Source organism: Pogoniulus pusillus, chromosome 6 (assembly GCF_015220805.1).
Source record: "Pogoniulus pusillus isolate bPogPus1 chromosome 6, bPogPus1.pri, whole genome shotgun sequence".
NCBI classification, from domain to species: Eukaryota; Metazoa; Chordata; class Aves; order Piciformes; family Lybiidae; genus Pogoniulus; species Pogoniulus pusillus.
Genome location: NC_087269.1, coordinates 20,945,931 through 20,957,997, shown reverse-complemented (window position 1 = coordinate 20,957,997; position 12,067 = coordinate 20,945,931). Strand labels below are relative to the sequence as shown.

General features: G+C 42.2%; 1 protein-coding gene across 2 annotated transcripts; it reads right to left on the bottom strand.

Moving 5' to 3' along the window:
• On the bottom strand, positions 1-7,949 carry LOC135176501 (cytochrome P450 2H1-like). 2 transcript variants are annotated; one of them, XM_064145638.1, is made up of 9 exons: positions 7,773-7,949; positions 6,294-6,456; positions 5,329-5,478; positions 3,456-3,616; positions 2,939-3,115; positions 2,443-2,584; positions 1,972-2,159; positions 1,300-1,441; positions 1-819 (listed from the first exon to the last, which is right to left on the bottom strand). In XM_064145638.1, the coding sequence occupies exons 1-9, from the start codon at positions 7,947-7,949 to the stop codon at positions 638-640; spliced, it is 1,482 nt and encodes a 493-aa protein (XP_064001708.1). In that variant the 3' UTR covers positions 1-637. The 2 variants fall into 2 exon arrangements, with proteins under 2 accessions (XP_064001708.1, XP_064001709.1); XM_064145639.1 differs by lacking the exon at positions 2,939-3,115.
• Between the last annotated feature and the right edge of the window lie 4,118 nt (positions 7,950-12,067).

Genomic DNA, 12,067 nt, shown 5'->3' with positions numbered 1-12,067 from the left:
TTCAGTGGACTACTACTTTATTTTACAATATAAATTTTAATTTCACAAACCTTCATTACAGTCACGCAGGACATCTGCCCATTCATCACTAAAATCCATTCCCACCATAGGACACAATAAGTATTGGGGCAAAAATACAGTAGATGATCACCTAACAACAAAAAAAACCTCCAACAAACCCACTGGTTTATGCTTACCTTTACAAACAGATCACAAACAAACTGAAAATACAGAGGAGAGAGGTGCCTCAAGCAGAGTCTGTGTAAACCCTGGGGTACAATTGCCTGTTCCTGATGAGATGGGGTGATAGGGTACGCCAGCAAGAGGGCTCTAAGAGCACTAGTCTGCAATCACTGACATATGAGTATGTCAAGAGCCAGATAGGAATTTGATCTAAGTGAGGTAGGTGCAGAGAGCCTGTATAATTTTGTACAGGGAACTGTCTCCTTCTCTGTGCAATTTGCCTATTCTGTCTCTGTTGAGAGCTGGCTGTGGAGATTATGAAGGTACCATCAATTGTCTTTCCATGAAGTATCTAGCAAATGATCTGAGTGTTTCAGTCTCAACAGATTGTGAAATGGCTGCCATTTGACCAGAACGTTCATGAGGTTGGCAGGTGGCAACTGTCTTCACTTGTCTAACGTGGAAGAAAAGAGACATCATAAGATCGGGGCATATTTGCAAGACTGGTGATTACAGGGGAAAGGTCAACGTCCTTGCAATCTACAGCAGATTTCAAAGTGAAGTTCTGCAGGATGGCTGTCAAAAATATGAATAACTCCATCCGGGCCAGACCTTCTCCTGCACAGACACGTTTTCCTGCAAGCAAAAATGAAAAGGTGAGGTGGCTGTAGTGTTTTACTGATTTTAACCTCTGTCCCACCAAAGTTCAGATGTCCCAGAATGGACAGGCAGCCCTGCCGCATTTCGGGGAAGGAAATGAGTGAAACTAGGGGCTAAGTGTCTGTAACAATGGGAGTGCTCAGTGGGCAAAGGCAGTTTGAAGGCTTCTACTTCTTATATTTTGCTTTTGTGGCTATTTGAGGGTAAATTTGGGCAGAGAGAAGTTGCACGACTGAGTCGCACTTCATGCATCTTTTCAAAAGCATTTGTGGAACTTCTGTGATTATTACAAGAGGAAGTCAAGTGAAACTCTACTGCAGGGGTTACAGGTGCCCAGAGGTAATTAGCACCTCACCAGACATGACTTGTACAGACTGTGGTGATGGAGCCACTAAAATCTTCAGAGAGGTCCTAGAACAAGATAGGCCTAGGATCTGAGAGAGAAAGAGGTCTTACCTGCAGAAAATGGCATGAAATAGTCACTCTTTTTAAAGGTACCATCTGCGTTCAAGAAATGTCCTGGATCAAATTTTTCTGGATTTGGAAATTCCTTGCTGTCATGTAGGACAGGATGCAGCATAGGGAATATCATAGTGTCCTGAATTAACAAAGAGAGGAGAAGAAAGTTAAAATGGAGGCTTGCTGCACCAAAAATGACATTAAGAAGTTCTCAGAGCTGAATAGGAGGGTAGTCAAAGTTTAATCAGTTTAAAATGAGCAGTTCATGAATAAAAATGTGTACCTTTGATATGGCAAAGATCCTTTAAAATGAATTTTCATTAGTCTGATTAGAGAATTTTTTCATATTGCTTCCAAATAAAGTAGAACTTTGCTTACATTTACATTAAAAAAAAAAAAAAAGCAAGCTCCCTTTCCCTCTTCCCATAGAGGATGAAGTATAGTTGCTTTTTGTGGGTTTTTGTTTTGTTTTGGTCAAATAAAAGGGGGATTGGACTCAATAACTTCTGGAATCCCCTTCTAAGCAGAATTATTCCAATTCTATATCACATTCCAGTGTTTTTGAAAATAAATAAAGTTTAAAACAAACTAACAAACAAAAATAAGGGGAATAGCACTCAGCATTGTTTTCAAGAGATTGTGATCTTTCTCAGACACAGTGGAACAGACCTTGGGGATGAAATAGCCTCTGAACTTGGTGTCTTTGGTCACAGCATGTGGGACATTAATTGGAAGGAAATCAATGAATCTTTGGATTTCATGGACCACAGCATCTGTGTAGGGCATCCGACTCCGGTCTGCCATAGAGGGACTTCGATCTCGGCCAATTACAGAGTCAATCTCTTTTTGAACTTTCTCTATTAGGAAACAAACAAATAAGTGTTGAATGGACAGATCCCCCATCTGTTCACCTGAACCTCTCCCCATTTGCTTTTAATGCATCAGGTATATATGAATGTACTTAGCACTAACATCTTCCTGTGAGTTGTATTGGTCCCTAAGACCAATACACATTTCCACACTGCAAATAGGTTTCCTTAGTTAGCAGACCAGTGCTACATGTGGTAGTAACAGGAATTGTCCAAACTGATCCTATGACCTATTAAAAAGTTTTCAGTTGTTTATTTCCTCTTGTATTACCTACTATCTCTGGGTATTTCTGGAGGATCACAATTCCAAATCTCAGGGTGATGCTGGTAGTCCCTGTTCCCGCAAAGAACAAGTCAATTGTGGTTCTGCTCAAGGTCTCAATGGTGAATTCTGAATGAGCTTTTCCTTTCTCCTGGAAGACAGGATGTTTTCAATGACAAAGTTAAGGAGATTCAGAATCCCAGCATTTATGTTACTTTTACTAAATAATACTGTGAAGCTTCTTTAACGTAGTAGGAGTGTTAAATTATGTCAACCAGACTGGTCTTCAGCTTTCCTAACTTGGGCTAGAGCTGTTAATTCTGTGTTTAAAAATCTTCAGTAAGAAAATGGGGAGATAAGAATGAAATTGATGTGCCAAGAAATGAAAGTTGCCCTCTGTATTTGCAAAAACACCCACAACTGTGCCCTGCCACAACTGAAAAGAAGCTGGGATTCAAGCAGTGATTTTTCTTATAGTCCAACAAATCTCTTGTTCTCACATTACCTGTTCCATTTTGTTAAGGAAAGCATCAATAAAATCTCGAGGACAAGTGGGATCCAGGGTTTTCTGGTGTTGTGCTACGATGTCTAAAACAAAGTCATTAATTGTTTCAATATTTTCTATCAGTCTCTGATGAGGCCCAGGTAAGTGGTCCATGAGAGTTGGGAAGAAATTGTATATCTGCAAAAATAAATTTGTGGAAAAGCACATTCAGATTGTTGTGGATGCTGATTTGTGTTATTATTCAACTAGATTTTAATGCCTTTACATTTTTACTGCATTCAGGGATAGACTTCCTTTGAACAACTTCTACAGTGATGTCTTTCCGCTATACATTGGCAGTTCCATAAGGTTAAGAAAAAACAATGGGAATTGTTTATCTATCTGCCTTTGGGGATTTCATAAAATGTCTCCAAAGTTCATAAAAATCCACTCGAGTTAAAAATCAATAACATTAATAAATGCTCATTAATAAAATAGTTTATTAACAAAATTATTAATTAAATAATATTCTACATACCTGTGGGTGTACAGAGAGCTGGAGCTTGTTGTTTTCATCTAGCAAATCAATTAAAGTTAGAAATTTCTTGTCCTCGTAGTCAAACCGATCCCCAAAGATGACAGAGCAGATGATATTGGAAACAGCATGGACTAGGTAGTTGCCAGGGTTGAAGGGTCGCTCTGCAACAACAAAAAGGATATTTTTCTTGCAATATTTCAGGCGTCATCCCCTCTTCTGACGATACAAGCTTTACAGCTCTTGAGATATGGAGTTTTGCACTCTGTTGAAAGGATGGTGAACAGCCTACCCAATTTATTCTTACCTATCTAAAGAGAGCTAATTTTCTGTGTATGAATGCTTTAAGTATCTCTTTTGTCCTGTTCTCAGCAGAACACTGCTCTGAGCACCTTTGTTCCTCTCCAGCTCACACATGCCTGTTTGCCTTATAGACTGTTAGAAATGGCCTAAAGATTCCCACTGAAACCCAGTTCAACCATAAAGACTTTGCCTGAGCCATGCCACTTGGTTATTACACCTGTTTATGAGCTGTATTAGCACAACCTCAGCTGGCTAACCCTCTCCTAAAGGTTTGAATGACTGTAAGCAAACCTCCTTTAGCATGAGGGGAAAAAAGCAAAAATTGACCTAGAAAGAAAGAAAAGGTATTATTCCAGACAGCGACAGGATGCATCTCAGGGTTTCAATATAAGAAATAACAACACAGAAAGGTATAAATTCCTAGAAGAAAAACAAGGAGTCACAAAGTGGTAACTTGTCAGCATTGAGGACTAGCTTGTTTTAAGGAGTAATGGCACAATCCCTTCTCTGTCCAACTGATGGCTCCCTGGCCATTGAAGACTCAGCAGATGTCTCCTCAGAGGCAGCGAGTATAGTAATGCTGAGCTTAGTAGACTACAACTCCTAACTATTTATTCTATGCATTAATTGTACTTTTTGATTATATGTAGATTGCTTACAAAGCCTTTTAATACACCATAAAAGATGCCATAAAAAGGTGAGCTGGAGAGGGAGACTTGCAGTAGGGCATAGGAACTACAACACTATCATGCTAGTGAACGGAGGAGAGCAACGCAGGTAAGAGAGAGAGTTTTCCTCTGATTGGTTGGAAGAATGGTTATCTAGGAAGCCAGACTGAATTTTCTAGTGACTCATGGAAAACAGTGATGCTTCAGCACTATTTTAGATCCATCTTCTATTTCCTCCTAGCAGAATAAGCCCACGCTTAAGGCTGGAACATGGAAAGGAAGTTATACTGTGCCACTTTTAAGGGAAGCGCTTAGAAGTAACATTCTCATATACTACTAGAAAGATGCTTTTATAGGTTGCAACTATGGGGGTTACCGTATGCCCTGACTTCCAAAGCTGTTTATAATCCTTGGTCCCATCGTATGGTCCCACCAGCACTGGGAGGCATTATTTGGTGTTCAGGTGGACTGGAGATAAACCCAAATATCTGTAAATTATTTCTCTGTTCACCCACTTTTCCAGGGCCCATTTATTTCAAGCTGCAGGAGATGAAGCACAGAAGTACGTGGCAGTGCTTAGCCCTGTCTCTATGGTTGAATTCCACCAAAGTCTTAGCTTTGGCATCAGGACATTCCCTTTGCCACTTACTGTCTTGTTCCTCAAGCAGAACTGGTTAAAGGATGATTTCCAACACCAGGCTCCTGTACTTATCACTCCTTGCAGCCACAGTGCCTTTAACCGACCACTCTCAGAAGTGATAACTTTGACTGTTGGGTTAGGGAGCAGAAATAGGAAGCACATTCTCACTTCTTGGGCTGTAGATTTGGTGAAACAGCCCTATAGCTCTCACTGTCTTGTTGCAAATACACAGCGTGTCCTAGCAGGCATGAGACCCATATCCTACCATTTGTGTTCCTGATCCTCTCCACCAAAAAATGGGCTTCCTCCTGGATTCGCTCCTCAATGCTCTTCTTCCCCATCCCAAAATCTCGCAGGGTTGTGAGTGTAAACCGTCGGAGCTGCCTCCAGGTCTCCCCATTGCTGGTCACAATACCTGACACAGGAAGGACAAACAGACTTCTGTGAGGAAAAGGATTTTTTATTTTACCCCGAATGGGAGCTACACATGAAGTAAGTACTCACTGTGAAAAGACACAGACACTCCTCTCTGTGGAGCTGTAAACTGCTAAATGCCCAAACCCATAACTTCTCTGTAGTTCTGAAGGTGACAAATCTGATCCACTTGCCACAGCACTTTAAGTAAAACTAAGTTTATTTGCAGAAAGGCTATGTTAGGATGAAAATAAGAGGCCAACACTGGTACTGGATTGATCTTGGCCACAGGCTCACACAGTGTATTGTTATTAAAAACACTGATAAAAATGTGTGATAGTATCCTGGAATTGGTAGTGTTTACCAGATAAATGCCATCCTGGGAACTGCCCTGGTGGCCTGCTCAGGGACTAATCTTGAATGTGGCTTGTAACGGGCCAGCCTGTCTGTTGTGCTGTAGACTTACCTTTTGCTAGTTCCATAGCTGTAAGTATATTGTCAATGTTTTCATAAAAGGAGGAATGAATTTAAGATCTTAGGGGCATATTTAATGAAGAAAATTTTAGCCAGAATTTGAAGCATGATGAAAATAGAAAGACACTCATTGAAGCCAGCCTAGGACCTTAAACAGTTCTCTAGGAGTCCAATTTACTCAAAAGTTCAAGTAATCAGTTGAGCTTTTAGTCTTTTATTGCTACTTTGTATGCATGAAAGTAGTAAATGAAATCCACCATTCCCTCCACCCTTGCCCTCTCAGCTATGCTCCTGGAGCACTGAAAGCATCAGCTTCATAAGTTAACATTAGAAGGCATGTACCTGTGCCACGGAAGAGTTTTTTAACCAGTGGTAGAATGCCTCTTCCACTGAAGGTGTCTGCCTGATCAATCAGAGCTTCTTTCACAACATCATAGCCGTACAGCACCACAATCTTTTGTGGGCCTAAATTAATTGTGAAGACAGGACCATACTTCTTGCTGAGCTGTAGGAGAGAGGACCATGAAGAATGACATGTCTGGATATTACTCGTGTGAAAAGCAATTTGTAGCAGAGATGTCTGAGAGGTGATGTGCCATTGTCCCACCGTTGCTGAGACACTGCATTGATTAGCCAGTGCAGAGATCTTTTAAACATGAATTACAGCTAGGGGATGAAGGAATTGTACAAGAAATAGGGGATGTGAACAGAAATGTTGAGGTTTCAAGTCCAAATCCCAGAAAACAAAATAGTTCTTTGTAGAGCTGGCAAGAGTACCAGGAACAGTGGAAAAGAAGTTACACTGGCTCAAAAAGCAATTATATACAGTATGGAAGCAATGGCCCAAAGTGTTTTTAAGTATAAACATATCACAACCTATCTAAAATCTCCTGGGCTACATATCTCTGGAAATGGATCAAATATATCAGAGGAGAGTCACTGAACCCTTGCACACTAATCATACACTCTTTCCTAGGCATCAGCTTTTAGCTACAGTTACAACAAGGTTCTTGAGCTACTTGCTCTGACCTGGAACACTTCTTCTCGTGTTCACTTTTAAAGATCAAACCATAGTCATTTATTTATTCATTCATACTGGGAAATGAAGTCACCTAGCGCTCTGGAACAAGGCAGAATAGCAGAATGCCTGAGTGTGCTCATCATCCTCAGTTCACAAGCATCAAGGCAAAAAGGGGCTCATGTGGGTATGTGTGTGTTTGCGCCTGAACAGGCAAACCAGACAAACTCATTCCACCTATTGCCTCCCAGGCCTTGTAACACATAGGATTCTTTTGGCAAGATGAGTGACAACAGTCAGGGAAAGGAATGGACAGCACAGTTCACCTCCAAACCGCTTTGCTTCTATCCCATTGCTTGTTACTTCTGTTTGCAGGATATTCTAAGGAGCAGAAGCAGCAAAATGAAGCAGGATCCTCCTCAGAAAGGGCCAAGTTGCGTTGCCAGCATAGACACAGCAGGAGGATAGTGAGTACTGCAATAACATTAGTGTCTTGATGGCAAATACACTGCAAATTGCAGTACTACCATGAGGTCAACACAGCATTCGTCATTGGTGTTATTATTGTAAATATCTAGACTTAACTTGCAATATATAGACTTAGGTATAGACCTAGATGTATAGATTATTGAAATGCATAGACTTCAGAAGCATGTATTTTTGAGAAACCTTTTTGTTTGTGATTGAATCTGACATTTGGTCAATGTAATTTCAGCTTGTGGATTAAGCTGAGAAAGTCTAGACTAGACTTAGTTTTATATGCAATGAAGACATCATAGGAAAGAAGAGAGACAGTCCTTTACCTCCGTCAAGCTTGCAGTCAAGTTCCATGGGTTCAGCTGGAGCATGTTTCCAATAATGGGGAGTGCAATGGGACCTGGGGGTTGCTTCCCTTTCTGTGACATGCTCCTCCATGTGGCAAGGAGAAGGCACGAGACACAGACTAGCAAGAAAACAGTGGTGGCTCCCAGGAGCTCCATGGTGGGCTCAGGAAGGGAAGTGCCGGAAGAGCCTGAGGCTGGACCTATAAGTCCCTGCTTATTTATATGCTGTTATACCAAGCACATGGATGAAATTAGCCAATAGCACCTTCCTATTCCTGGTGACCTATGAGATTACTTACTAATCTGCTCCAGATAAGAACAAGCAAACTAGAGATGTTTGCATGCTGATCTGTACTTTCATGGCTTGTGTTCTTTTGGATAATCATTCACGTAGGACAAAAGGAGTCATGTTGTAATGCTGCTAAACAAACTCACAACAGAACTAATTAGAGCCTAGCTGCTGTGTATATGCTTAAACGCTTCTTATTTGCCCTCTCCTGTAGACTGACATCTGCCAGCCCCTCTAGTATCTGAAGGGAGTTGGTATGGTTGCAAAAGGGCATCATACACCATTTTTTTCCCAGGCATTTTATCTCCATTCCTGGAATGACATTATGTAATTGTACCCGAGTCACACAGACAGATTTTCAAAGAATAGCCTCAGTTTACCCTGATCTGATATTTTAACCAGACAAACCATAGTGACTGCAGCATTTGCATGGTCACAAGCTCTCCCCAAATCACAAATACCTTCAGCAACCTGCAGTCTCCTTTCCAATGTTTCTTGCAACTGGTTGACTATTCATAGAAATCATGAAGATCTATGAAAGGTAAAGACAACCTGAACAGAGCTTGACAGAATACTTTGTTTAATTAATATTATTTAATGCAATGTAAAAATTTAAATATTACACTTCCCACTCCCCTTCCCCACAGATATCCAGAACCCTACTGGGTGAGAATTATGTGCATTCTCTGGCAGAGGAGTAAAACAGTGATTCAGTCACTTGAGACTGAAGAGCTGACCCAAGGACTCTCTTGCTAAGTCCTGTCTGTACATCATACATAGTGTCTGTAAAGTGCCAGTGATCCTACGGTCCCTTTGCTCTAATATGCCTCTCCTGCCATTCCTTCACTCCCCATTCAGTCTCAATTACAAGGCATGATACTAGGCTGTCTATTTCCTTTTTGTGTGTCTTTGTGTAAAGAGATAGTGGTCCTCTCTTGGACCATGTTTTGACACAGTAACTATGGCAAGATTTCTAGGGCAAATCAGGAAAGCCTGGAAGAGGTGTCCCTGTACAACGGGCCATGAAAGGGACTGCACATCCAGCAGGCACCCAAGTTTGCTGTTGGCCAGTGGATGAGGTCTCCTTAAAACTGACTAGGCATGAGTAAGAGCCTGAATAGCAGGTACACCTTTCCTAAACTAGACACATAATTACTAAATAGCATACCTCAGGTTTTGGGAAACCTGTAGTGCCGTAAACCAGTGAAGCAGGTACAAGATGAGAGGAAAAAAGTTGGTGGGTGCAAAATTATACTTACTGTCTGATGCTGCTCAACTGTCAGGAGCATGAAATACACTTTGGCCACTTAAATTTGGCTTTTGTGAGCTACATAGTGGTCCCAAAGCGATGTCCATTCAGACCTAGTGAAGCCCCAGAAGAGAAACAAATGAACAAAGGAAGAGATCATGTGTGTAGAGAATAGAAGGTGATAAACAACTACAGCTTAAGGAATTGAATGGGAATATTACCAGAATAGAAAACCAATTCATTGTATCACTGAGGGAAATATCTGTATAACAAGAAAGAAACATGAAATTACTCTTAAGTTCACTCTGACTGAGAATCCACATAAAAGGACATTATTTTTGTGTTTACCTCTGATTAGCAAAGGTCAGGTATCTCCTATCTACAAAACCAGTGCTCAAAGACAATGCAGTGGATAATGTTGGCAAAAAATTGGAGTGAGTTAAACAGAGTTGTTCTGTAGCAAAATCTCCTTGGATAGCTCTGGGTTTTATTTTTGTTTGGTTGGTTTGATTTTCTTTCTTTTTTGTATGTGTGGTTTTATTTCGGTTTGGGTTTATTTGTTTGTTTTGCCTTTTTTTCCATGACCCTCATTTGAGAAGCGGAGAAGAGGAGGAAGAGGAGAACGAGTGACATAGGGTATATATTGTTCTTTTTTCTTTCTTCTCACAAGGATTTAATTTCCCTCACTTGAATATTTCAATTAGTCTCAAACCAGCACATAGAGTTAAGATTGAAACTATGTAATTACTTTCCAGAGCATGGACTTTACATTCCAACAGGTAGCTGAAAGAGCTTGGTTAAATATTTGTGTTTGAACTCAATGGATCTAGAACATGAGAAGCTCAGCATGAGCCAGCAGTGTGCACTTGCAGCCAGGAGAGCCAACCAGATCCTGGGCTGCATCAGGAGAAGTGTGGCCAGCAGGTCGAGGGAGGTGATTCTACCTCTCTACTCTGCTCTGGTGAGAGCCCATCTGGAGTACTGCATCCACTTCTGGAGCCCCTGTTACAAGAATGATGTGGATGCGCCTGGAGTGTGTCCAGAGAAGGGCCACTGGGATGATCAGAGGGCTGGAGCACCTCTCCTGTGAGGACAGACTGAAAGAGCTGGGGCTGTTCAGCCTGGAGAAGAGAAGGGTCCGAGGTGACCTTGTGGCCTTTCAGTATCTGAAGGGAGCCTACAAAAAAGCTGGGGAGGGATTTTTTAGGCTATCAGGGAGTGACAGGACTAGGAGGAATGGAGCAAAGCTGGAGATGGGTAGGTTCAGACTGGACATGAGGAGGAAGTTCTTCAGCATGAGAGTCGAGAGAGGCTGGAGTAGGTTGCCCAGGGAGGTGATTGAGGCCCCGTCCCTGGAGGTGTTTAAGGCCAGGCTGGATGAGGCTCTGTCCAGCCTGATCTAGGGTAGGGTGTTCTTGCCCATGGCAAGGGGGTTGGAACTAGATGCTCCTTGTGGTCCCTTCCAACCCTGACTGATTCTATGATTCTGTGATAACTCAGATGAAAAATGATGAGGCTGCTGGAGTTCATCAGTTGTTAGCACTACATGGCAGATTGCTTGTATAGTCACACAAAGAGCAAGGAGATGAAGCTGATAACAGCCTTCATGCAACCTGTATTGTGACTCACAGAATCGCACAGAATGTCAGAGGCTGGAAGGGACCTTGAAAGATCATCTAGACCAACCCCCCCTGCCAGAGCAGGATCACCTATAGCAGATCACACAGGAATGAGTCCAGGCAGGTTTTGAATATCTCCAGAGAGGGAGACTCCACCAACAGTAAATCACTATGCTCACAGAATGAACCAGGTTGGAAAAGGCTTTCGAGAACATCGAGTCCAATCTATCACCTAACACCATCTCATTAACTAAACCATGGCACTAAGTGCCTCATCCAGCCTCCTTCCAAGCACCTCCAGGGATGGTGACTCCACCACCTACCTGGGCAGCCCATTCCAATGGGCAATCACTCTTTCTGTGAAGAACTTCTTCCTAATGTCCAGCCTAAACCTGCCCTGGCACATTTTAAGGCTCTGTCCTCTTGTTCTGTCACCGGTTGCCTGGTAGAAGAGACCAACTCCTGCCTGGCTACAACCTCCTTTCAGGTATTTGTAGAGAGCAATAAGGCTCTCCCCTGAGTCTCATCTTCTCCAGGCTGAACCGCAGCTCCCTCAGCTGCTCCTCATAGTGCTTGTGCTCCAGTCCCCTCACCAGCCTTGTTGCCCTTCTCTGGACACATTCAAACACCTCCAACACCTTTCTTAAATTAATGTTGCTTCTGTTTTCCAGACAATGGGAAAACTCATCCCCAGTGCCATCACCATAAAGAGAGGGACAAAAAGTGAAATCTGCCAGATTTCAAAGAAGATATCTGAGCTTAGCAGAGCTCCTGAGACTGCTGCTCCCACCTGCCTGCATGGGCAATGGAGCTCCTCCTGCAGAGTCACCAAGGTTTACACCAGGCCATCTGAAAGGTTGATGGCCTGAGAGATAAGGAAGCAAAGGGTTAAATTTATCAGCTGTCCCCAGATATAACACCTTCATCACTGAGCAGAATGCCCACTGTCCCTTTCCAGAGAATCTGCACCACAAGCAAGACCTGAACTCAGACTTGCTGAAACTTGGGCTAGGGCCTTAACTAAAAGTGTCCAACAACTGTTAAAAGTTCTTTTCATCATTGCAAAAGATCATAGAAACATGCAACTTGTTGACAGCTTGGGTGTTCTGAGAACAGT

Bases quoted from the DNA above. Each gene is read 5' to 3' on its own strand.
- LOC135176501 (XM_064145638.1), bottom strand. From the start codon at position 7,949: ATGGAGCTCCTGGGAGCCACCACTGTTTTCTTGCTAGTCTGTGTCTCG. The intron at 3,116-3,455 runs GTATGTAGAATA...TTATTTTTGCAG, and splicing joins AGCTCTCTGTACACCCACAG to ATATACAATTTCTTCCCAAC. The intron at 1,442-1,971 runs GTCTGTTCCACT...TTGTTAATTCAG, and splicing joins GAGGCTATTTCATCCCCAAG to GACACTATGATATTCCCTAT.